General features: G+C 45.6%; 1 protein-coding gene and 2 non-coding genes across 3 annotated transcripts; 1 reads left to right on the top strand and 2 right to left on the bottom strand.

The window, feature by feature from the left end:
* Positions 1-232: 232 nt before the first annotated feature.
* Positions 233-4,460, top strand: LOC107114223. Its single transcript, XM_015415701.1, has 2 exons — positions 233-303; positions 2,709-4,460. The coding sequence occupies exons 1-2, from the start codon at positions 270-272 to the stop codon at positions 4,439-4,441; spliced, it is 1,767 nt and encodes a 588-aa protein (XP_015271187.1). The 5' UTR covers positions 233-269; the 3' UTR covers positions 4,442-4,460.
* Positions 4,461-11,099: 6,639 nt separating this feature from the next.
* On the bottom strand, positions 11,100-11,181 carry TRNAS-GCU. Its single transcript has one exon. It is a non-coding gene; the product is annotated as a tRNA-Ser (tRNA).
* Positions 11,182-11,203: 22 nt separating this feature from the next.
* TRNAN-GUU lies at positions 11,204-11,277 on the bottom strand. Its single transcript has one exon. It is a non-coding gene; the product is annotated as a tRNA-Asn (tRNA).
* Between the last annotated feature and the right edge of the window lie 16,040 nt (positions 11,278-27,317).

Genomic DNA, 27,317 nt, shown 5'->3' on the forward strand with positions numbered 1-27,317 from the left:
CAAGGTGCTTTAATTATACCCCCTTTTCAGTCTGGAAACTGAGGCTGAAGGACTCTGGATTTACCCAAGAACATGCAAGTGATCCATCACTGATCTGAGATTTGCTTGGCAATCCTGTCTCCAAGTCTGTGTAAAAGAGGGCTATAATTAATATAACTTCCTTCTGGTTGTTTCAGGACCTGGTCACCTTTGAAGATATATCTGTTCATTTCTCTGAGGAAGAATGGGCTTTGCTGAACCATGAAGAAAAGACACTGTATTGGAATGTCATGCATCATAATTACGATAATGTGGCTTGGCTGAGTAAGTGTCCCTCTTGATTCCAAGAAAATCGGCTCTAAGGCATTAAAATAGTGTGTGCTCCATATGGTCAGGGTTCTGTGCAAACAGAACAAGAGATACTGTCCCCATCTTTCAGGGCCTATTAATTCCTTTCAACAGGCAAGCTGACCAATCTGACCGAGCCAGAACATGGATGTATGGGCAGGTGTGGTAGTAGGGTTGCCAGCTCGCCTGAAAAAAAGATGTCTGTATAATGAGGCTTAATGTGAGGAAATGGGCAGCTGAAGGCTTTTTTTTAACTGGAACAAAGGGAAATAATATCATATGGCATAAATAACATCCCATTAAGCCTCTACTAAAGGGGCAGGACATTTTTCTTCAGTCATTTGGCAACCCTATGTGTCAGTGCTAATGTCTGCCCTACCAATGAAGCTTTCTGAGTAGCACAAAGACCGTCACTTAAATACCCAGAGTAGAATAACAAAAATCCCAAGAGAAGTCTGATGGGTGGTTTTGTTTTTATAAACATATTTCCAGTATGTTGATAAAAACAAAACCACCCGTTGTGGAAATAAACACAAGTTCTAGAAAGAGGCTCTGGGAGAGTGCCCCGGCTTTGGGCACTCAGCATCAATTTGCTGTGACGATCTCAGCAGAGTATAATGACACAGAGTCCACCATTTTCTTCAGAGGAACTGATCTCTGCTACCTGAAGAGAAGTTGTAATTTTGAGTGATCTCCACCCCTCACCTGGAGATTGGCAACAGTGGTTCACCAGATTGGCAACAATGGTTCCCCAGGAGGAAATAGCTGATTTGGAGGGTGGAGTCTATGGCACTGTACCTGTCTGAGGTCCCATCCCTCCTCAAACCCAACCCTCTCCAGGCTCCACCCCTCAAGTCTCCATGAATTTCCCAACCTGGAGTTGGCAACTCTATCTCCTTCCCAGCCAAGCATCAACCTGCTGTTATCTGCCCTTCACTCTTCAGCTTTTAAAATCTCCCCCCCCCGCACACACACCTGCAGCCTCTACCATGCTCTGAAGCCCTGACTGCTACATCACATTGGCTGTCATAGGAGGGCCATCTCAGCAGGATATAAGGACACAGTCCACCATTTTCTCCAGGGGAACTGTGTCTGCCATCTGGAGAGCAGATGTAATTCTGAGTGATCTCCAACCTTCACCTGGAAATCGGCAACAATGGTTTCCCCAAGAGGAAAAGTAGTTTTTCTCTACAATGGGGACCAAAGTAGCTTACATCATTCTCTTCTTTCCCTTTTGACTTGCACAACAACCCTGTGAGGTAGTTTAGGCTGAAAGTTTGTGACTGGTCCAAAATCACCCACTCAGCTTCCACAGCAAGAACCTGGGTCTAGCAGACCATGCTCTGAAGCACTGACTGCTACGCCTAGGGTAGCCAACCTCCAGGTGGAGCCCGAAGATCGACAGGTATCACAGACTCTACTATAAACTCTCCAAGAATTTCCCTACCTGGAGCTGGCAACCCTAGTCAGGACTGGCCCCAATGACTTTTCTCTCAAAGGCCAAAATAGGCATGGAAAGGGCCTTTTACTGACAGAACCAAGCTTGTTTTCCAAGCAACAGGCACTGAGGGGAAAGTGGGGTTACCAGCTCTGAGTAGGGAAATACCTGGAGAGTTGGGGGGCGGATCATGTGGAGGGCAGCATTTGGGGAGGGGAAGGATTCATCAGGGTATAATGCCATATGGGAACTGAGATCTGCCTGGCAGACCCTGCTCTGAAACGCTGACTGCTATGCCTAGGGTAGCCAACCAGGTAGAGCCTGAAGATCACCAGGTATCACAACAACTCCAGACATCTCCCCCCCTTCAGGGGTGGGCTCTATGGCATTCTATTCATCTGAGGCCTCTCCCCTCCCCAAACACTGGCTTCCTTAGACGCTTCCTTAGACACAGAATATCCAGGAATTTCCTAACCTGGAGCTGGCAACCCTAGTCAGGACGGGCCCCAATGAGTTCCTCACAAGGACCTGGAAATGGTTTCCTTCTACCAGCAGCCACTGAGGGAAAAGTTAGTCCCACAGAGGAGCCAAGCAGGAGGTGTCTTCATTGGGAGAGACAGCTATTTGCCAGTAATTCTGACAGGGAACAGTGGGTGAGGTAGGAGTGAGTGGAGAAGAGGAGCAGACCCAGCATCCGGCCAATGGCACGTGAGTACTCTTCAGTGGCGACTGATGGGCCAACGGCTGATGGAGCGCATTGCACAACCAATGGGAGAGCTGGAAAGTGCCACCCCACTATTCAATTATATATAAGGAGAGATAAGAACATTATAAGGCATTTAATTATATATATATATACTGCTAAATTATCTTATCAGTAAATGAAAGGCTTTACTGCATTACTTCAGGAATGAGCTGACTCCCCCCCCCTTTGCTTCAGCAGGTGTGGAGACAGGCAGGAAGAGGGAAAAGGACTCCTGCGAGGAAGCTTCTGAACCTAAAGGGAAGTTGCTGAAAAAATACAACAAGGAAATTTCCTGGAGCATTGAGCAAGATTTGATTAGGGAGAACCATCTGGAAAGGCAGCCAAAAAGCAGTTCAGTGGAAAAAGATGTCAGTCTTTTCATCAGTGGTTTGAAGGAAATAGCCACAGATGCTGAACTAGGCTTGGGGACTGTGTATGTATGTCATGATTATAGAAAAGGAGAAGAATCATCCTCAATTGTTGCTAGTAGGAAAAGCCCCAGAGATGAAGATGCTGAACCCACAATACAGGAGTACTCAGAGAAGAAAATCCCTCAGAATCCTGAGGAAAATTTAATCAAGGAGGGCCAGAAGGATGTGGAGAGGCAGCAGTCAAACAACTCTAGAGTGGAAGAGAATTTAATTCCTTTTAGAAAAGCCTTGAGGGACCATCAAGACAATAGGCCAGGGCAGGGGACTCTCTGCATGGCTGTTGATGGTGGGGACCAAGATGAATCCTTAACACTTCTCCATGATCAGAACATCACCACAGAGGATGACTTGGAATGTGTGACCCTACCTGAGGGATCGTCATTTATATCAGAAGAAGAAATTTCCCAGAGTCCTGAGAAAGATTCTCTGCCTGAGCCAATATACGCTTACTCATTCACTGAATTGAATAGGACTTACTCCGGGGAAAATGTGAATGGGACAGCAGCCTTAATCAGTCAGAAGACCATCATTCTGGACAGGGAGCAGATCAGTAGCCCAGGGCAGGAAGGAGGAGAAACGACATCCATTCTTTCTAGAAATGGTTTGCCAGAACTGACCGAAGACCAGCTTCTCTTACATTCTCAACCAACACCAGAGCCCCAGCCTACAGGCCCCAATCCTGAGGAATCTTCAGAATGTAACAGTAGTCAAAACAGCCAAGGAGAAGAGCTGTTTGAAGGCCCCAGTAATAAGAGACACTTCATTCAGAGTTCAGCTTCTACCACACAGCCCACCTGCTCTGATTCTGGGGGAAATTCCAGCAGTCTCTCAGTTTTGGTAAAACACAGAAAGTTTGGCAAAAAAAGAAAACCTTGTAGTGGGAGAAACATGCCTGTCAGATCTGTCCTGGGGACACAGTGGAGGATTTCCCCAGGAGGGAAGCTACATAAACGTCTGAATTGGAACTGTTGGGCCTCCAGAAAACGGGGATGCAGATTTCCTGAGCTGCAAATGGGCCTGAGAAAAAACAGTTCTGTAAATATTAATGCCCAGCCCCATGAAACTCCACAAACAGCAACAGAGGAGCACAGAACCACCTCAGAGACAGCTTCTTCCTCATACACCAGGGAAGCGAAATCTTGGCAAAGAGCTCCCTCCTCTTCCCTTCTAGACAAAATGGCTGCTGAGCCTATTGTGGCACATATATTGACAGTACTGGAGCAGATAGCTGCAGACACGGCAGAAATTAAGTCTACGGTCTCCAGGCTGCACCCCACAGTGGCTGACATGCAGAAGGCCCTAAAGAACCTCTCTGGCTGCACCGTTGATGCTGAGCATTGGATCTCGGATTTGGAGTTCCGGAATACCAAGGCCCAGCTGATGCAGTGTTGCAATGATATTAAGGCTATTGAAGCCAAGCTGGCTGGGAAAGCTGTGCAGACCAATATCATAGCAGGACTGAGGCCATCGCAGGGGATCAAGAGAGAATTGTGCCCCTGATGCTGCCCCCCCCACTTGATTCAGCTGCAGGTGATGGCTCAGGGTTGGATATATGGTTCAGACTGAAGCTCAGAGAAAAGGAAGTTTGATGCGGATGAAATTAGCATTTGTTTTCACCATGTTTGAAAACCTTTGCAAGCATTTGGATCTCTACTTGTTTCAATAAATCAGAGGTTATCATAGGAAAATTAAAATGACCTTTGTTACGGAGTAACTAAATGTTACTCATGCAATTAGGTAGAACTGCTGCTCTTGGGAGTGAAAGTAAGTTACCAAATTTATCTGAAAGGAAAACAACCCTGAATGTAAGATAATACCCCTAAAATGGTTACAAACCATTTTAACAAAAATTATTGTACATTATTGTAACTTGTATGGGAATTAACAACTTGGGGGGGGACCTAGTCTTCCTTTCAGGTATATTTTATTTATTACACTCAGATCTAAAACAACCTGGAGTATCTTGGAGTTGTAGTAGACAGTTTGATGAAAATGTCAATTCAGTGCGCAGCCATAATGGGAAAAGTAGTATGTATTTGGCAAGGGACTGAAAATAAAATGTTCACTATTATACTGTCCCTGTGTAGATGGTGCAGTCTGATTTGCAATACTGCATACACTTCTGGTCACCATATTTGGAAGAAAAAAAGGTATTGTAGAGCTGGAAAAATTGCAGAATTGGGCAATCAAGGTGATGAAGGGACTGGACTATGTTTTTCATGAGGAAAGGCTAAAGAGTCCAGGGCTTTTCAGTTGAGAAAAAAGACAGCTAAGCAGAGACATGTTGCAGATATATAAAATTATACATACGGTAGAGAATGTGGATAGAGTGAAGATTTTTCTTGCTCTCCTGTAATACAAGAACTTGGGGGATCCCAGTGAAGTTGATGGGCAATAGGTTCAGGATGGACAAGAAGAAATACTTGTGTTCTCAGTGAGTCATTAAATTGTAGAACTCACTGCCAGTGGACGTTATTTTTGGCCACTGTGTGTCCACTGCCAGTGGACCTGGTATTTTTGGCCACTGTGTGACAGAGTGTTGGACTCGATTGGTCATTGGCCTGATCCAACATTGGCTTCTGTTATGTTCTTATGTTATGATGGCCACAAGCCATCATAAATTCTGAAACCCAGTGCTAAAAGGCAGCATCAGGGGGAAGGCCTTGGCCTCTGTGCTGTTTTGGTGGCCTTCCAAGGCACCTAGTTGACCACCGTGAGAAACAGGATGCTGGATTAGATGGACCACTGGTCTCACAGAGGAGAACACTTCTTATGTTCATGTGAGTGTCCTGAGTTTATGTATGCAAGACACATGCCATTAGTCACATCAGGAGTAATCGTTCTTGTCGTAGGGTGATCACTTGTTCTTGTTTGGATTCTGCCAAACATTTCCCATTAGCCAGATGGCCTCTCATGGCCCCTGTAACTTTACACACATTCCAAAGTCCTATAAAGTTAGTTTTTTCTTGTTGCAGAGATCCACAGGGCCACAAGATGACATTGTGGTAAAAGCAGCAGCATTCACCAAATGAGGTGTCCAGCAATAATGACTGGTTGGCAAGATTTTATGAATTTCAAAATGTACATTCACAGATTCAGATGAATGGATGTGTCTTAAATGCAGTTTTTAAACAAATCATAACCCCCCCACATACACGCACACACAAAATAAGACTAAAGGGAAATGGCTCCACCTGTGGTTTGCCTTCAGAAATGCAGGAACAGCTGGAGACAAAAGGCAGGGAATGCTCCAAAAAGATTTAATACTCTGTATAGTACAGCTTCTGTTGCAAAGATGGTTGGCTGGTATCATAAAGGTATACATGACAACACACCTTTATGAGAACTGGGAGACAGAGTGGACACAGGCAGAAAGTGGTGACAGCTATGAACATATGTCTGTACAGCCAGATTACCAGTTATGATCAGCCAAATGTATAACTATGGACAATGTCTCATTCAGTTTGGCACAAAGTACACATGAACTCATGAAGCTGCCTTATACTGAATCAGACCATTGGTCCATCAAAGTCAGTACTGTCTACTTGGAATGGCTGTGGCTCTCCAGGGTCTCAGGCAGACGTCTTTCACCTCACCTACTGTTGGATCATTTAACTGGAGAGGTGGGGGACTGAACGTGGGACCTTCTGCATACCACTGAGCCACAGCCTCTCAAGCAACTACTGTCATTTCTGCCTGGTTTTGGCTGTGAGGCAAACATGATAACCACCATGCTACAGAAACCAGCTAAGTGATGTTGAGAGAACAGCACAGAGAGACACTTCTGAGCAGCTATTTACACACACAGAACCTCACCATCTGGAAGATAAAGGGCAAACCGTGGTATATGTATGTAAGGCAAAGCACCCTGATTTCCCTCAAGGGTTGACATGAATATTAGCAGGTTTGATCTGGCTGTTAAGGAATGAGATTGATATTTGCTTCATGGACTATGTTTGTTGTTACACACACAATGGACTGTGCACATACACCCATAGGCTCAAAGAAAGCTGTACAAGTCGCCTGTTGTGATACTACACATAGAAGGTGCCTGCATAAGCCTTACACGTGAATGATGTTTCAGCTATAGGGCACCAGCCTGGTGGGGAAGCACACATCTCCATTATTGTCAGCAAAACAACAACTTGAGCAGAGACAGCCCCCATTGCTGAATCAGTTGGGATCACGTACAACACATCCATGCTTTATTCTACTTTGGTATTTCCTGCCAAATGGATATTTGTTTCACAAAGGGAATGGCCAAGCTTCATCTACACTTCACACCAAGGTTTCACACCTGACCAGATGGCCCTCTTTGAGTAAGGTTTAGATTTCAATACTGACCACTCCTTATAGGCAACCTCCCACTCCTATAGGCAACCAATAGGATTGTTTTTGGGACGGACGAATAGGTAGGTGGATCCACAGGTTGGAACTGTTACCTCCCATCCAATGGACCACCTATATAAAGTTGGGACCATTCACCTGGCCCTTCCTAACTAGCATTCCCTGCAACAACCCCTGTCTGCTTTATACTCCCCTTTTGTCCAGCTTGCTATACCCAAACCCTTGCCTCTACTTTGATCTCTTGATCTGCAGTCAAGAGACCCACACGTGCTGGCTGGTTCTGGTTGTGTGTTAAACTCCCTTAGATTTCCATTTCTCCCCATCCATTCTTCATTGGGATCACCAAGCTGTGAAGACAGATAAGTATCACCCATCATCAACCCTACCTGCTAATGCAAAAGTGCTTATTTTACTACTGTATTTCTAAGGAACTTCATTGAATGTGTGCGTGCATCAGTATTCTTTGTATGTGACATTTTCTTAAGTAAAAGACATTTATTTTAACAACACCAGCCTCGACTCCCTCTCTGGTAACCCTCGGTGGGAACAGAACTTTGGTATAGTTGGCAAGCACACAGTTTAAAATTTGCCAATTGCTGTAGATAAAGCAATTCGGCTAACATGGCTCGCAGGTGTTCATAAGGAGGCCTTTCTGCTGACATCATCTTTATCTCTTTCAAGGCCATCCAAAACTGATAATTGGTTAATTGTGAGGACCTGTGCTCAGTTGGGTTCAAACATGGTGAAAATAAATGCCTTTTGAGAACTTCAGCAAACAGCTGTCTGATTGGGTTTGAGTGAACACCTGGTGTCGGGGCAAAAAACCTATAATTAGGCTGTGGGCCAGAGTGAAGCCAGGCAAATTTTATGATATGCCCATGCTATGACTGTATTATGCTACATCACCATGGACAGCTGTGTAGAGAACACTTAATCCTATAGCTTGGACTCTTGTATTTAAGAAGGCGCCATCTCTCGGTATTGAATGTATTAGATAGAAACTTAGCATTGTTGTTTCCTTGCTAGTAAACTGCAGAGACTGCATTGCATAGTAATATCTTGTTTTTTAAAGCTATCTAATAAACCTTTATACATTTTACAAAGGTCAGTTTACTTGTGTGCACATATCCTTGACGACCCACAGGTCTGGCACTGCTTTTTAGTGAAAGGAGAGGTGACCTGGGGGGGACCCATGCTTGGGTTCATGACTGTGTGTGTGTGTGTGTGTGTGTGTAAAGTGCCATTAAGTTGCAAATGACTTATGGTGGCCCCAGCAAGGGGCTTTCAAGGCAAGTGAGAATCAGAGGTGGTTGGCCATTGCCTTCCTCTGCAGAGCCTTCCTTGGTGGTCTCCCTTCCAAGTACTGTCCCTGCTTTAGCTTCCAAGATCTGATGAGATCAGGCTATAATGTGCTGCCTTCCCTCCTGCTATGAAATATATGCAGAAATAGCACATCTGTCAGTAAAAGGTACAGAACCCACCCCTCCATCCTGAAACTGGCCAGCCCAAGCTAGCTGTGCCGTGCAGAACTACACACTATATACACCCAGCTGAGGAGCTCCATCATGCCCCATATATCCCCTAAGTTGCCTTTACAGAGTCCAGGCATGGCTAGGGCCTCAGGAGCCACACTAAGGCATTTCAGCTAGCCAGCTGAGTGGCACAGTGGAAGCGTACTGGGCCCATAACTGAGAGGTCGATAGATAAAAAACATCCTCTGCTAGGCAGCTGTGCTTTTGTTTTTCTGTCCTTTCCATTTTTCCTCCCTGCCTTCCCATCACAAGCTTTCCCTAAGGCACACAGGTGGTTTAAAGCAGCCAATAGCTGAGTAACAGCTGGGAAAATGGCCATCCTTTCCCATGGCCAATTGTTTCCCCTAAAGATACAGCCCTCTTCCACCCTGTATCCTGCCCACGACAGGATTAAACCCCACAGTCTGCCACGCTGGCCCAGCAAAAGCCAGATGTGCCATGCAAGACCAACTGTTACATTCCTTTGGCAGAGCAGAGATTGCTGAGGAACCAGGCGGCCTTCTGCTGTCTCTCTGAAGTAATGCTTCCAAGGCTCTTTCCAGGAAAGAAGGGTATCGGCAAAAAACTCTCAGTACCTGTGCCAGTGAACTAGAGGCATCATGGGAGGTTGCCAATCCTGTGACCTGAGTTCAAGTCCCGCTTGGCCCATCTTTGCCTCTTTTGGTATCTTTGCCAAGAGGTGCCAGTGATAGCCAAGCCCTCCTCCCAAAGTTATGGCAAAAGGGGCCCATTTATACATTATACATCTCAGCCACCTCATCAAAGGTCTGGCCAATCCACAGATGTCCCCAGGTGGGCTCAAACCAGCATCTGTCCAATTAACCAAATGCACTAACCAATTGTGCCACAGAGACCTGCTTGCTAGGATGATGCAGCTGGGCCTTCCCAAATTTTCAGAAGGCTGATCATGGCTGGAAGACAAAGGGCCAAGAGAGGGTAATCAGAGGGTGCCAAAGGGGCAATCCAGCCCAAACTAGACCCTTTTCAGCCCCACTGATCTGTAATGGGAGATGTTTCAACATACGTTTAACTCTTCAATTTCAGTTGATTTAATTATTATTGCTGTGTGCTGCTTTTCTGTCAGTGCATGCATGGCAGTTTTCAACATTAAAAAGAGGTGCAATCATAATGAGAAATGGGGAAAATTAAAAAATAATGAATTTTAAGACATGATGCAAACAGGTGGTGAGGAGATGGAAGAGAATTAAAGGCCAGCTCAGGGACTATCTGAGAGACTAGAAGAGAAGAAGAAGAAAAGACTGGATTTTATTTATTTATTTATTAAATTTATATCCCGCCCTCCCCAAATGGGCTCAGGGTGGCTCAGGGATTTATACCCTGCCCTTCACTACCCAAAGGAGTCTCAGGATGGCTTACAATCTCCTTTCCCCACAACAGACACCCTGTGAAGTAGGTGGGGCTGAGAGAGCTCTTTCAGAACTGCTCTTGAGAGAAAAAGCTCTGAAATAACTTGTGACTGACCCAAGGTCACACCAACAGTTGCATGTGGAGTGGTGGGGAATCAAACCCGGTTCTCCCAGATTAGAGTCCGCACTCCTAACTACTACACCAAACTGACGAGTGGAGGGACTGGCCCCTGGGCCATCTGGGGAAGCACCTGTACTATGGCGGCTCCTCGTACTCAGAGGCTCCATTGGTATGCAGAAAGCACTACTTCAGTAATTCATGAAAAGAAAAAAAATGGCCCAATAAGAATATGCTCCAGGAGTTCTGCAACGGGGATGGCAGCTTTAGTGTTCAGGGAGAAGGGCCTAGACAGATTCTGCTGTGCTTAAATAGGGCCTATTTACCTCCACCACCAGCCAATCCCTGTCTGGAAGATCCAGGGCAAACCATGGGATATATGTAGAAAAAAAACAACAGTCTGTAACATGGACAGAACTTGCAGCCTTCCATTGTGGGTCAGCACCAGCCAGATGCCACACACAGGACCCCCCACCACATAGCCAATCAAGGTGCCCCATGCCCTCCTTACCCTTGGGAGACAGAAGCCTGCAGTCCCCCCCCCACACACACACACCTCTGTTGCCTCCTTGAAGTAATATTTGTGAGGCCATTTCTAAGAAAGAGGCACCTCAGGGGAACAATCCCTCAGTGCCTGCACCAGTGATGTAGGGGCATTATGTGAGGTTACCACTCTTGCAGCCTGGGGTCAAGTTCCAGTTGGTGCATCTCTGCCTCCTCTTTTGAAACTATTGCCAACTCAGGATGTGCCAGTGAGAGCCAAGGCTGTCTTCTCAGCCTATGGCAAAAGGAGTCGACGAGGGTGGGATTCGAACCCACGCGTGCAGAGCACAATGGATTAGCAGTCCATCGCCTTGACCACTCGGCCACCTCGTCTAGGGCATGGCCTGTCCACAGATGTCCCCGGGTGGGCTCGAACCACCATCCTTCCGGTTAACAGCCAGATGCGCTGACCGATTGCGCCACAGAGACCTGCTTGCTCTGGCTGAGCAATGATGGACTTCCAGGAGGTTTGGCAACGGCTGGAGGACAAAGAGCCACAGGAGCTGTGCCAAAGTGTTTCTGCTGCTGACCAGCAGCAGAGTTATCTCAGTGGATGTGTACTGGGCCAATCTTGCAGAGGAGGTCGATAGATCAAAATCATTTCCTGCTATTTGGCTGACACAGTTCTTGGAATTTTTCCATCCTGCCCTGGCTCAGAATGGGGAGAAGAAAACAACCAGCAATCTGTCAAAGGCAGCTGCTGTTAAGAGCAACCCATAGGCAAATCACAGAGACTGGGGAAAATGGCCCCTCTTTCCTGCCAGGAATTTTTTAAAAAAATGGTACACCTCCTCATTCTCTACCCACAACCTCCTGTTGTGTAAACAGCCCAGCTCTGTCCAGCTGTGCTATGCAGGATAACACACTACTACACAGCAGACAGGCCAGGAAGTGGGCGATGCTCCTTTTCTCCATCTGCTAGCTTCCTGAAGTAATTTTTCCAAGGCCCTTTCCAGGAAATTTGCTCCTCGGGGTGTGTGGAGAAATACCTTCCACCCTATAGGTCGCCTTTATATGTCAGTAACTGGATTTATACTGTATCCATGTTACAAGAGCTTTGCTGCAAGCAAGCAGCTGGGGAAAAGGAAGGGTGCCATCGTGGGATGACTTATCAATGCCCAATCACACCAGTGCTCAGAAATGTAAATGGCTCTGGCTGAAGTAAGACAAAAGGTTTACCATCTACGGTAACACCTCAGTTAGTCGTCACACCTAAGGGCCAGAGATTGGAAAGCCAGAAGGCTAGGCTGTTATGCTTCCATTTGGGATAGGAAGATTGAGAATAACCCTAGAGGATGAGATTATAGATTCTCTGGACAGAAGGAAGAGGCTCTCTCTTATCTCCTACCTACCTAAGAGTTGTTGCCAAAAGCTATGGAAGAAAAACTCTTCATGAGGAAATTCCATCCTATGTGCTGGGGAACAATGAGGAGAAGTCCCAGACCCTGAGAACCAAGGTAATGGAGGACTGCAACTTCCAGAGGTACTAGTCTATCCTAATTCAACATCGTTTAGCATAAGCATAGATATGGGGTTAACAGGGCTCCATGTTTTCACCATTTCTTTTTATTCTTGTTTAGCCTGATGCTTGTGAAACCCAGCAGAACTGTAGTTACATAGATCCCTCTCCTAAATTATCTTTTTCCAATTGGAGATGGGGAGATTCAAGTCAATAAAAGATGGCATCTTTGTGGGTTAGTGTTAGTGTGGTGGCAGTGTTCCCTCTAAGCTGAGTTAGTGTGAGCAAGTTCACCGTTTTTTAGCCTCCAGCTCACACATTTTTGTCTTCGCTCAGGAAGGATGGCTCCAGAGCAAACTAATTTGTGCAGTAGCCAAATTGCTCGCTCACAATTGTAATGTTGGTAGCTCATGAAGTAGAATTTTTGCTCAGAAGACTCCACAGCTTAGAGGGAACAAGGACGATTAACCCCCCTCCGACACTGGTGCTGTGTAACGCCAGGTCTATCAATAATAAGACCATGGTCCTTCTGGATTTCGTGCAAGAACAGAGGGTAGACCTGGCGTGCGTGACTGAGACTTGGGTGCGGGAAGGGGAGACAGTAGCTCTCTCCCAGCTTGCCCTTCTCGGTCCTTCATCAATCACAGACTTGGGGGTGGGGGGGAGGAGTGGCTATATTCATTTGGGAGGCTTCCTCCTTCAGGGTTCTCCCGCTGCCAAGGATCACGGGCACTGAGTATGCCAGCCTGGTATGGGAGGCCAGGGAGAGCGTCGCGATTTGGCTGGTGTACCGACCGCCTAACACACCGGCCAATAGCCTACCGTCCCTGATGGAGGCCGTATCAGGCTGGGCATTGGAGCACCCTAGACTGATAGTCTGGGGTGATTTCAATGTTCATGCTGATGATGCGACCTCCACTCAGGCAGCGGACTTGGTGTGATCCATGGCGGCACTAGGACTCTCCCAATATGTAACGACACACACACACTGTGCTGAACACATGCTCGATTTGATTTTTGTGGCGGGGGTAACAGTGGGCCAAGTTACTGCTCAGGCAGTCCCATGGTCGGACCACCTTGCCCTGAGGGCCTGCCTGAATGTGCCGCTCCGACCCTGTTTAGGTGGTGAACGCATTTTTGCTCGCTTGCGGAGCCAGATGGACCCAATGCGGCTTTGAATGGCTCTACGGGATCCAATGCCCCCCAGCAGCTTGTTGGATGAGCTTGTAGAGGACTGGCATAGCCGGCTCTCTGCAGCCATCGACGAGATCGCTCCCCGGTGCCCTCTGCACCCTCGCTCCAGGCTTGCTCCTTGGTTTACCCAGGAGTTACGGCTTATGAAGCGAGAGCTGAGATGGCTAGAGAGACGGTGGCTTCGCGCTCGTGTAGGAAGCTACAAGAGCATCCTATAGGACGTTTATGAGATCCTATGAGATGGCAGTCAAAGCTGCGAAGAAAGATTACTATGCGGTGGCGACTGCATCCGCGAGCTCACACCCAGCCCAATAGTTTAGAATGATTCGGTCTATAACAGCTCTGCTGCAGGGCAGACCAAACGCTAGTGAATTGGATATTGGCTGTGAGGCATTTGCGAGCTACTTTGCGGATAAAGTCTTGACACTACACCGCGACCTCCCCGCCACAGTTGAAACAGTGAGTGAGCTCAAGGCCCCAAGCATGTCTTCAGCTCCGGTTTTGGATCATTTCAGCCCACTCAGCCTGGAGGAAGTTGACAGATTGCTCTTGACTGTACGCCCAACCACATGCAGCTTTGATCTGTGCCCTTCCTGGCTAATTAAAGCGGGCCACGAGGGGTTTCGAGGTGCCCTGAGGGAAATGATCAACAAGTCCTTCCTAGAGGGGCTGTTCCCGGGGGAACTCAAGGAAGTGATGGTCTGCCCACTCTTAAAAAAAACATCACCAGATCTGGCTGAATTGGCTAATTACCGGCGGGCTTCTAATTTGCCTTATTTGGGCAAATTAATTGAGATGGCGGTGGCGATACAGTTATACGGCTTTATGGATGATACTTTCATGTTAGATCACTTCCAGTCCGGCTTCCACCTGGGACACGGGACGGAGACGGCACTGGTCGCTCTGACTGACGATCTCTGGAGACATCTGCATCGGGGCGGTTCGGCGGTACTAATGTTGTTGGACCTGTCGGCTGCGTTTGACACGGTCGACCATCAGTTGCTGCTTCACTGCCTCGCCGACATGGGAATACAGGGGCTTGCCTAGCAATGGCTTGCTTCCTTTTTCCCAGGTCGGGGACAAAGGGTGGCACTTGGGGAGCAACAGTCTAGGAGACAGCCACTGGAGTGCGGAGTGCCTCAAGGGGCAGTGCTTTTCCCGATGTTATTTAACATCTATATGCGCCCCCTTGCCCAGATGGCCCGGAGTTATGGACTGGGGTGTCATCACTACGCTGATGACACCCAGCTCTATCTGATGCTGGATGGCCGGTTGAACTCCAGTCCTGAAGATTTGGACCGAGCATTACAGGCTGTGGCTGGTTGGCTCAGGCTGAGTCAGCTGAAACTGAATCCAGAGAAGATGTGTGGGTCGGGGCGCGGGTGGGGACACCACTCCCGATCTTCGGTGGGCAACATTGGTGCCAGTGCCAGAGGTTAGGAGCTTGGGAGTGCTCCTGGATTCCTCCTTAACAATGGAGGCCCAGGTAGCAGCCACTGCCAAGTCGGCCTTTTACCATCTTCGGCTGATCAGGAAGTTGGTTCCCTTCCTCGACCGCAACGACCTGGCCACAGTGATCCATGCGATGGTCATCTCAAGACTAGACTACTATAACGCTCTCTACATCAGGTTGCCCTTGTCGCAAATTTGGAAGCTGCAGCTAGTGCAGAATGTCGCAGCCAAGCTGTTGATGGGCTTACCTAGATGGGAGCACATCCAGCCTGTACTGAAGGCCCTGCACTGGCTGCCAATAGCATACTAAATTCGTTTCAAGGTGCTGGTGCTTAACTTTAAAGCCCTATATGGCCAAGGCCCAACATACTTTTCCACACATATACCCTAGAGAGCACTGAGGTCGGGGTCACAGAATCAGTTGACACTCCCTGGTCCCAAGGAGGCCAGGCTCACCGAGACAAGGGCCAGGGCTTTTTCAGTGGCAGCTCCTCACTGGTGGAACAAGCTCCCGGAGATCAGGGCCCTGCGGGACCTTTTGCAATTCTGTAGGGCCTGCAAGACGGAGCTCTTCCATCAGGCCTTCGACTAGGAGCCACCCCTCCACTATTACCATCAACGAGCCCGACCCTCAGTTTTTAACAACTGGCTCTTTTTTATCAAGCGACGCAGCTGGCTCTTTCCATCAAGCGACACGGGACGACAGAGAACTGGAATTTAGTAGTTGCTTAGACACCAGATTGCACCATGGTAGCAATGAATTGTACTATTAATAGCACCTTACGTTTTTAGATTTTATATTTCTATTAAGTATTGTATTGTTTTATACTGTTTTATTGTTTATTGGCAACTTGTGCCATCATTGTAAGCTGCCCTGAGCCCGTTCGCAGGGAGGGCGGGGTAGAAACCACATAAATAAATAAAAAATTAAAATAAAATAAATTCAAGGTATTACAGTTTTCGAGGTAACAAACATTTATCATAAACCGAACAGTTCTACAACTACAGGAACAACTGAATCATAATTGCTATGAATGGGCTGCCAACCATAGGCTTGCCAAGTCCCCCTGGGTTACCCGCTGGTGGTGGATCGGGGCCCGGGGGGAACCCCACCCCCAAAGCACATGACTTGCCTGGCGTGAGCACGTCACCCAGAGGTGACGTGATTGCGTCGGGCACATTGGGGGCAGGGCCACAATCATCAGAGGGAAAATTCTCCCCTGGACCAGCGCTGGACTCCCCCGCTCTTCATAAGGTAAGGACTTGGCAACCCTACACTTAGCATATGCATCAGCTCTTGCAGGATGGTAACAAGATGAAGGATGTTAGTAATTTTCCCAAGTCCTAACAACTGGAGCCCAATAACACCAAGAAAAGAGCAAGTACAAAATGCTGAAAGAAGTGCAGGACTGTTTCTCCCCCTGTGTGCTCTTCAACGGTTCCTGCTGCAGTTGCTGCTCTTCAATCCGCCCCCCACTCCCTGGCTTGGGCCTGGAAGGAAATCAGCAGTTCCCTCAGTCAAGCTCTATGCCTTCTGTCTCTTGCTGCAGGCCAGACTGACTGCCAGGGGAAGAGTTTTGAACCATATCTTTAGCCACAACTCAACCACCAGCTTGAGACCTTTTCTTTATAACAGCTCCTAATGAGGAAATTCTAGGATGCAATTTCTCCCTGGTTGGGCCCCTCACATACCTGTAAAGAAATCAGCAGTTTCCCTCAGTTAAGCTCCAGCCTTCTCTTGCCGTAGGCCAGACTGACTGAGAGGACAGAGCTCTTACGGACTGTAATATGTGGCCTTTTGCTCCCTAGACCCTAAATGCTAAACCTTTTAACAGAAAGGTTTTTAAAGACATACAATACATACGTTAAAGTGAAAATGACTTGGAGTACACTTGCACGGACGATGTGTATGCTTCTTGTTCTTTGATTTAATTTTCTTGCGTGTGATTTGGGTGCTCGAGGCCTGATCTGTGTCCTCATCACACCTATTTGGTCTTGCCTTCTGGGGAGCAGAGGAGGAGAGGAGCAGCGTTTGAGCTTGCCATCCTTGAGGTGTGAAAGCGCAAATGTGTGAAATTATGATAGTTCATCCCAGTGCTGGCTCATATTTGTGGAATACAGGGTTGTCAACCTGGATCTCTCCTGCTATTACAACTGACCTCCAGGCGACAGAGATCATTTCACCTGAAGAAAATGGCTGCTTTGGAAGGTGGACTCATTGCATTATGCCACATTGAAGTCCCTCCCCTCCCCAAACCCTGCCTTCTTCAAGCTCCACCCCAAAAATCTCCAGGTATTTCCCAACCCAGACCTGGCAACCCTAGCAAAGTGGGAGGCACGGAATCTACACGGACCCTTTAAATGGCACCAAAGTAAGGAGTGCAAGAGGTACAAATCCAGTTTGGTGTAGTGGTTAAGTGCGTGGACTCCAATCTGGGAGAATTCCCCAGTTCTCCACTTGCAGCTGTTGGATGACCTTGGGCAAGCCATAGTTCTGTCAGAGCTGTCCTTGACAGAGCAGTTCTCTCAGAGCTCTCTCAGCCCCACCTACTTCACAGGGTGGCTGTTGTGGGGAGGGGAAGGGAAAGGAGTTTGTAAGCCGCTCTGAGACACCTTTGGGTAGTGAAGGGTGGGGTATAAATCCAATCTCTTATTTGCAAGCCTGTGGTGAAGCCTGCTTTGGAATTGTGCTCCTGAATCTGAGACTCTGTTGCCTGACTTTGGACCGGAACACTCAAGGACCACGGTGGTAAGCCTAAACATAATTAATAACCACACTATGTAGAATCTGCTGTATATATTATAAAACATCAGTGTGATGTGCTAAAATAATAAACATTCAATTATTTTACCACCATGTATAATAAATGTTCATTTCAAGCATTATATTTTCATTCTCCTGACTCCAATTCAACACATAGCCAGTTGTTAAGCCATTTCAAAATGTCTTTTTCAAGAGTTGCTCTTCTTAAATGGCTGATTCCGAGTTGTGCTCTGGAAAACTCATCATTCACTTGTATTATAAAGTTTTCTGTATAACTACAAATGAATGATGAATTTTCCACAGTACAATTCGGAATCAGCCATTTAAAAAAGAGTGACAACTGGCCATCTGTAGAATGGCAGTTAGGAATTTTCTTAAAGAGCAAGTTAGAAATATCTACATAATTCAGAATTATTTCAGGTTGAAAGAAAGCATAATGCTTTAAATGAACATTTATTATACATGGTGGTCCAAACATATTGTAGATGTATATAAATTTTGAATGTTCTTATGTTCTTATGAGCTTGCAAAAAAACCCTACAGATCGACCGGGAGCAGAACCCAAAGCACCCTGTGTGGCATCCTAAAGGCCAACACATTCCTTGAGGCTTTGGGTTTGTGTAGGTAGCTGCCTGCTCCTGTTAGGCGCATGCAGCTTAGGAAGGCTCACAGAACAGTTAGGGGTTTTTTTTGGGGGGGGGGAACATCCTGTTACCTTTTGGCAACAGAATGGTGCAAAACCCAGCAGAATGTAGTCTGGAAGCCTGGGAGAACTTATGTGGGAAAGTTGGAAGTTTTCGTGTTGGATTGCCACCCCAAAGAGTACTTCTCTTCATGCTTCAACAAAAGCTCCTAATGCTTCTATTGCTCTAAGGATCCTTCTTACGCTTCCAGTGTCAGTGGCAAGTGGTGTACGCAGTTTCTCAAAACTCAAACTTATAAAAACACACATACGCTCAACAATGCTGCAAAAGAGACTACTTGGTTTGGCAACTATCTCAGTTGAACACGCTGAAGCATCAGTGCTTGACCTGAGGGAATTGGTGACAACATTTGCTAAAGAAAAGGCACCCAAAATCGGAATATGATGTGCCTGAAATGGAAACACCAAAGATACTTAAATTTCAAATTAAATTTAAATTCACTGCCACAGGAACACATGGAATTCACTGGTGGCGGCTACAAGCATGGACGGCTTCAAAAGGGAATTAGATAGGCATATGAAGCAGAGGTCCATCAGTGGCTATTAGCCACAAGGTATAGATAGGGACTCTGGGGCAAGTGATGCTCTGTCATTTTGGTGCTTTGGGGGGGGTCAACAGTGGGAGGGCTTCTAGTGTCCTGGCCCCACTGCTGGACCTCCTGATGGCACCTGGTATTTCTGGCCACTGTGTGACAGAGTGTTGGACTGGATTGGCCGTTGGCCTGATCCAACATTGGCATCTCTTATGTTCTTATGTTCTTAATGTTTATTATTTTTGCAAATTACATTGATGGTTTACAATATCTTATTGTTGAGGAATTAGGGCTGGATTGAGCCTCAGTCCTTTGCTAAACCTCTGCTACACCTATGATACTATAGCAATTACTATATAGCAATTATTATAGCAATTAGCCTCTATAGTTGAATCTCTGGTTCTGTTTCCCAGGAGGCTTCAGGACTCTGCTAAGTGCTGTGGCCTTTAAGTACAGATAACTCTGTACATGACTTTTGCCTTACATAACTTTTGCCTTTTGGAATGTTTATACATTATCAAATTCTAAATAGATAGACTATCTGAACCTAGTTTCCTGGGACTCTTTGGGTGTGTTCAGATGCGCCATTTGATCTGGTGTCGTCACGCTTCAGCAACGGATTTTATATGCACGATCACACAGTTAACATCTGCCTCCTGTCCCCAGCCGTTGGTTTCCGGCTCAAAACCGCTTTAACCTGGAGTATTTTGTTACCAGGTCCCAAAGTGGTGTTTTCTCGGTTCTCCCATTTAAAGCCGCATTTTACCCGTGTGATCGCTCCTCCGGTGTCAAGCCACTTCCGGTTTAAACACCCTCCCCACTTGAAAGCTGCCCAAGGCTTCCACTTTTCGCCCACAATTTTTTAAATGTGTTGGCGGTGTGCGCATAGGCAGAGCTCCGCTACTGTGTTTAGAAAACCGACATTTAAACAGTCACTTGTTTTAGAGTTTAGATGAGTTCGGGATCTCACGGAGGCCATTTTTGGATCAAACTTTTAAAGGGAAGTCTTTTGTTGGAGGGGTTGGATTGATTTGCCATGGTGGTTCTGCGCATGCGCCATAATAGTTCCCTCCCCATTCTATGGAGGGGCGCCTATGCGCATGCACAAACTGAGAAAAAAATTAAAAACTGCTGATGCACACTCCCGCGTGTCGGTAATGTAGACGCCGGGGAGCGACGTGACTGCGTGGTGAGGCGGGATAAGGGAGGTAAGTGTGATCGCGATTATCCAAATCAAATATAATCCAGTTAGAACCAGAGCAGTTTAACCTGCTCTCAGCACACCTTCTGACCACACCCTTTGAGTCAACCTAGTTTAACCCACCTTTCCTTGACCTCCGTGACCCCAGAGACAGAAAGGATGGGCTGCGCTTTGTCATGCACATTAGAGATGAATGTCAAATGCTCTCACAGACTTGACTGACAGTTACATTAGCCCTTTGGTTGGAAAAGCATACTTAATGTCTGAATTTAGTTTTGTTCTGTGTTCTGGCCAGCCACCCTCCCGTTATGAATCTTGACAGAGCAACCAAGGAAAAGCGTGCTTAATGTCTGAATTTAGTTTTGTTCTGTATTATGGCCAACCACCCTTCCGTTATGAATCTTGACAGAGCAACCAAAGATATCCTTTATAAAATTACAAGTGCACTGTTTATGTATTGGGGTTGTGTTGAAACATTCTATGTTGAATACTGAAATATTTTCTGATTTAAGAATGTATAATGGAATAAACTGAGTTTTGGTTTAGAACAACCATCTCTCTCTCAATGCAATTGGGAAGTCAGCTTCTCTCCCTCCCAAAATGAAAACAGTGGACCTAAACCTGCCCCTGTCTGGTGTGGGATAATCCTTCTAGCTAACAGCTGGACATTCTGAACAATTGAACCATGGATAAATACCTGCTGGAGCTCTGATGTTTAGCCTTGATGAATGCCCAGGAGGCTGGGCATGACTTGGAGGGGAAAAGTGCTTTAGAAGCCATGCCAATGTGTTTCTACCACATACCAGAGTGGTAGAGCAGAAGTGTGCTGTCCCCATGACCCGGAGGCTGTTGGATTAAAACCTTCCTCTGCTATTGAGGCAGAAATAATCTAGCCGGACCCAACTGAAGCTGTATTTTAGTAATTTGGGTGTTTTGTTCTTGTGCAAAACTTGCAAAAAGGCTTCTGCAGAATTCAGAACTGCAGAACTCAGCAGCTGAAAAGCAGAAGTGCCTTTGCTGAGGAAGTTGTCTGAAATTATCAGATAGCTACATCTACAGATGTTCACTCTTTCTTGCTGGCAATATGCCCTTCCTGAATATACAGCCTCCCTCTCTGTTCTTTGCCCACAGCCTTTCATGCTGAAAGCAACAGCCAACCAGTACCAGCTGCACCATCCAGGGTGACTCTCTATGTAGCCAGCAAAATAGCCCCATTCCCTCTGATATCTCAGCAGAGTGTTGCCTTCTGGGAAACAGAGCTACCTGCCTCCTGTGCTGTTTCTGTGAAACTGTGTTCTGAGGCCCTTTCTCAGAAAGAGGAGTGACAAATATAGCTGGCACAGGACGTCAAATACGCCTTGTACCAAATATGTTCTGCCTGGGGTTGCAGTCAAAAGACATGTTGCTTGTCACTGAGGCTTTCCCCTATGGGTTTTTGGAGTATGTCATTTGCACGGACTTAATATTTGATGTGTGGGTCAGACCCAAGATAAGTGTAGAGATGTTCCCTTGTGCAAGGACTAGAATCACATCTGGACATCTCATCTGTAAGCGAACAGAGATCCCCACAAGAGACCCCCACAGAGCACAAACTAAGGTCCAAAGGAGGTACTGTGGGCCACAGGGCCAACAAAGGATGGGCAAGAAGAGAGATGACCAAATCTTCATTTTGGATGTGTTTAACTGTGTGTTTTTATATTATCAACAGTTGGCTGCTATTATTTTCTTCTTCGTCCCAGAAGGGTAAGGTATAGCTCCGTACCAGCTCCACCTAGCACCACCTAACACAATCAAATCTGCAGCATATCCTGTGGGAGATGCAAATAACTGTCCTTAACAGCAAAGCCTGAAACACCTTTTCCCCCACTCTTCCCCCATTGTTTCCAGACGTGTTTAGAAAATGTTTGTGTTACCTGTCCAGAGAAAGCTCAAGGAAGCTCACAGAGCAAGACCCAAAGCCTAGGACGGCAAGTATACACCCAGCTCTGACGCCAAAACTGCAGAATGTCTCAATTGAACAACCTTTTTTTAAAAAAAAAAAAAACAGCCAGAGATCATCCATAAACCAAATGGTTTCCAAGCAGTCTCTGTTTTGTTTCACTTTGCTTCTGCTGCTTTGAAAATGGAAAGCCAGTGGCAGGGCATAGGCCAGTGGGTAAATTTTCATGCGTACAGACTTGTCATAAAGAGCAGCTGTCTTGGCTAGATGTCTCTTTTCCATATAATGCATGCTGTAAATGATTTATTTCATCAGTATTTCCACAATGTACCACACCCGCATACCTTCCTACTATCCCACCCTTGAAGAATTTGGTTGGTGTTATCCAGCTGCCTGCCATATCCCCCAGCAACAAAGAGGAGCTTTCCAGATGGTAGCTAGCCGTGGAGGATTGTGGTAACTGGCTCTTGAGTAAGGAGACTTCCCCTGTGATTTGGCAGCATCAATGAAAGGCAACTATATATTTTACAAACGTTATTCCAGGATCAAGGCAGCCTTCCAATAAGGACAGTCAATTCCTGCCCTTCACAACAGGTAGCCCAGCCCCTGAAGTACTCTGAAAAGTGTAAGACAGAAACTCCGTCAAAGGTTGTGCTCCCCCAGCTCAATTTGAGAAAGCACACGGCAGTCTTATAGAGGAGAATCAGATCTTGTACTTTATTGCTCAACAAAGGAGGGAGGTGCAGATCCCATAAGGTTTTGGACCCCGCAGTTCTCCCTAGGGTCACAATGGGAAACATAGGGTTTTGTACCCCCTATGACAGTTAGAAATAAATCACAATTATTGGTTCCATCACAGTTAGTCACATATCCGTCACACCATTCTGATTGGGTTCGAACCTGTAGGCTGGATTTTCTCAGGCAAAACTGTACCTCCTCCAGCTAAACAATAGACTTTCTTCTTCCTAGGCTGTGAAATTCTAAAAAGTATCTAATTGTAACAAATATTAGTACATCATTCAGTGTTCTCCATCTAACACAAGCAAACTGGCATCAAGAGCATGCGCAGTTACGATTGGCAAGAACAAGCAAGGTCACTGTGGTGTGATCGCCTGTCAGCATTTGGTATTTTACCAGAATGCCTTTAAGCAATGAACCAAAGTGAATATCTGAATAGATGTTCATGATTGATTTCAGTCAGTGATTAGAATCATCAAAGGCACTTAACATATGCACCATGGAAGTGTTAAGTACACCTGCTAAGTTAGTCAGCGGCAGAGTGCAAAGGGTTTCATAAGCGATGTGTACAACAAAAGGGGTGCATTGTTTTGTGTGCTCAGTTTACAATGGGAGGGACCCGCTGTATTCCTTCTCCCCAAAGGTTCTTGCCAAACCGTCGTTTTGCTGGATAGGACGGTAGCTGGAGGAAGCCCCACTTACAAGACTGTGCGGAGCCTAAACGAAACATATGGGGAGATTCCAGCACTCTGAACAGGAGAAATACCTAGCAAGGGGAGTGAATAACTCCTCAGTTTGCTTTTAGGGATGGAAAGTACTTACATTGTGTGCGTGTGGGGGTAAGCGTTAGTATCCTGCAAAGGTGCGACTGGGGAGGTCATCTTTGTGTGGGCAAATGATATGCTGGGTGGTCCCTAGGGATGGGAAGGCTCAGCCGGTAGTAGTGTTCCTCCAAGAAGTAGAAGAGAAGCTTGGAAAAAAGAATACTACTACGACTCCCCGACCAAAATCACTCTGGAAGAAAAGCAGCCAATCAGAGAAATAACGCCACATCCCTTCCTCGCCTTTGAGGCGAATATTTACCACTAGCGGTAAAAAAAAAGGGGGGGGGGGAAGGTCCGTGCTGCGCGTGCGCATTAGCAACCTAAAGCTGGCGCGTCGCCTCAGTCGCTGAGTCTGGGAAGTGAAGGAGGAAATCGGGACAGTGAAGAGAGGGCAGGAGGCACATAGAGCATGCGCTATATCGGAAAGAGTCTTGGATACTAAGAGGCGAGGAGCCTTTCTTAGTCTCACCTCTGTCTCCGCTGTTGGAAACAAATTCCTGAACGGCAGCCAGGCCCAAATAAAGCCGTGGGAAGGGCCGCCGCTGATCGAAGACATGATTGAAGCAAAGTCAAAGCTGGCCTTTGTAAGTCTGAGAGAGCAGTAGCTTGCCTGTGCGAATTTCTGGCAAGAAGCAGTAGCTGAACAATTGTCGCAATTGACGCCTTCTGCTGTTCATCTTCCCGCTGAATCCTAATCTAGCAGTTTCATGCTTAAAACTCCTTTTGTTGGAGAATGGTGACTGTCAGATCACCAGCAGAGTGTCCTTTGAGCTTGCAATGTTCTCCTGCTGGTTTCTAAATGAGTGTTTCGTGTCAGATGTGTGTCCATTTATTCTTTTGCACAGAGGTTGATCTCTGTGGAGAGTGGCATGTGTCTCACTGGAAAACAAACAGGTGAAAGAGTCCCTAATGTAGAATTCTTGCACTGAGGTTCCTGGAGTGACTATGGGGATAGAGTCTGTCCCTGGGTTTGTTGCAGTGTTTGGGCACCCACTGCTGTTGGCCTCACCCTCACTGTATCGATCTAATGGATGTACAACCTCATGCACCTAATGAAGTGAGCTCTGCTTATCCTGGAATAAATTTTGTTAAACTTTAAGAGGCTCCTCTCTTATTCTACCGCTAGAATATTCGGCCCAAAAGGCAATGCTGCCTAGCTGGGACTAGTAACCCACAGAGACTGATTTTTTGTGTGATCATGCACTGCAAGTAGTGATTTGATTTGTGCTGCTGTTGATAAAACTTCCTTCTCCAGTGGAAAGCTGAGCCACCCAATGAATCCCTTTAGTTCAAGCCACAGAAGTTTGTACCAGTTAGCAAATGTAATTGACCAGTACACAGTAAAAGAAGTAAAACCCCAAACTTAAAACATTTCTGTTCCCTATACAGGAATATAATATTTGTAAAATACATAAACAAACCACTAATAACTTAAAATATTAAGTGATATAACTTAAATTACTTATAAAACCATCTCTAAAATATCAACTAGCATGACTTATCCATATTTTCCTCAGCTTAATTGCCAGCCAACCATACTTAGCCATTTTGAAGGTGACATCTCTGTTTCTATCTGAGCATTTTCTTGAGGAGACTTTTTTTATCTTTCCCTGGGAAGTTAGCAAATGATTGTTGCTGAGAGGAAAGAGAGCAGCAAAGTATACAAGAAACCTCTCAGTTTGCTTACCCTCTTCACCTGTGCTCAGTAAATTACCAAAAAGTCCAGTGTGGTGTGAAGAATACTTTTGAGGAGAAGTATTGAAATAAATTGACCAAATGCTTGATAATAAATTACCAAAGGATCCTAAGGTTTGCAGATCAGGATGGTTAGATGAATATATTCAATTGAAGTGCAGGGCATGGTGAAAGATATGTTTACTGCAACAAGAGTGGTAATAACTGGTGACTAGAAGAACACAAAGAGGTTAAGCGTTAAAATATGGATAGCTAAAGTATGACAACTAGCAACATTGCTGAAATTATAGGAATTAGTTCAATTGTGGGATGGTCGTGTTAAGAAACCTTACTTTGCAGATAGTTTGCAATTGTTTTATTGATTGTGGCATAAAGAATCTCATCTTTCTATAGATATATTTATGCATTTTTAATAATAATAGGAGCATATATATATATATATGTTTAAATTAAAATGATTATTGAGAATAAGCTTTTGAGGTACAAATAGATGGGTTTAATTAACTGTAGCAAATTAGTTACTTATGAATTAATATGCACTAGCAGTTCGGGAACATATTTAGTTTTATTGAAGATTCTGTATTATGTATTTTTATAGATGGCTTATCTCACACAAACTGTAAATAAATAGATCGTAAAAAGTATCTCACTGAATATATTACATAAGTGCTGTCACAACCAGCATGGCAACCCGAGAAAAGGGCTTTCAAGTGAAGTGAGAAGCAGAGGTGGTTTTGCCATTTGCCTTCCTCTGCAGAGCCTTCCTTGTGGTCTTCCACCCAAGCACCAAAACACTTCGCTTCTGAGATCTGGAAATATTTAGCTATACCACACTACCTTTCCTCCCCTGAATATACTACAGAATGTGTCCTCTTGTCTAATTTACGGAGCATTGTAAATAATGTTATAGAAAATTATTTTTTATGAAAGGCCAGTGTTTTGTAGTAGTTACAGTGCAGTACAGTTTAAGAGATCAGATTCAAATTTCCACTCTGTCATGCAGCTCACTGGATAACCTCGTGCTGGGTACTCTGTCTAGACCTAACCTACCTCATAGGGTTGCTGTGAGGCTGAAATGAAGGAGCACAGAGTGGTGTACAGTGACCTGAGTTCCTTGGAGGAAGACGGGATAAAAATGTACTGAAGTGAATAAACAAAATTGTGTTCCTCTTTCACATCTCTTAATTCCACGCAGTTCCAAGGCAATTTCATACAGAGACTTTATTAAAATGCAGACACTACAGAAACATTGGTGAGCCAGTATGCTCACTTTCATTCATATTTGTTTTAAATTTCATATTAATACTTAAATACAAAGCAATGAGAATGCTATAAACATGCTGATAATCCAAACTCAGGTTTTCTTTAATAAATGCCCTGGAGAGATTAGGGGTCTCTGGCTTTTTAACTACACTGTAGCATTTACCCCAGAGGGAATGTTTTGATGTTTGAGATAAGACCAAGAAGATTGTCAGTTTGTAAGACCCTAATAAAATTATATATATAAATCTCTATGGTAGCACCCTAGCAAACTATAGCTTTGAGGAACATACACACCCCCATTATCTGAACTCTATTACTCAAAAACAATACTGGGAAAATACACATTATCCAACCGTTTTGTCTCACAAGTCAATTGGATTAATACAGTTTGCCATGTTTGTATTTTTCCTATGCCAGTGCTTTGCACTTTAAACACTAGTAGTGCAATCCTGTCCACGTCTCTACTTATAGACTCCTAATGCATCAAACCAGCGGGCCATCTAGTCCAGCATCCTGTTTCATATACCAGCCAACCAGTTACCCTGAAGGGCCAAAAACACAGGGTATAGAGGCCACCTTCCCCTGACATGGTATCTTAGTACTGGCATTCAAAGGTTTACTGCCTTTGGATGTGGAGGTTTCCTGTAGTCACCATGGATCAGAATTAAGTCCCATAATATTCAATAGTACTTGAATCAGAAAAT

The sequence above is a fragment of the Gekko japonicus genome, unplaced genomic scaffold (genome assembly GCF_001447785.1).
Source record: "Gekko japonicus isolate JY-2015 unplaced genomic scaffold, Gekko_japonicus_V1.1 scaffold204, whole genome shotgun sequence".
Classification (NCBI taxonomy): Eukaryota; Metazoa; Chordata; class Lepidosauria; order Squamata; family Gekkonidae; genus Gekko; species Gekko japonicus.

Coding starts and splice junctions, on each gene's coding strand:
- LOC107114223 (XM_015415701.1), top strand. CDS start 270: ATGCATCATAATTACGATAATGTGGCTTGGCTGA. Junction 304..2,708: donor CGATAATGTGGCTTGGCTGA/GTAAGTGTCCCT, acceptor TTGCTTCAGCAG/GTGTGGAGACAGGCAGGAAG.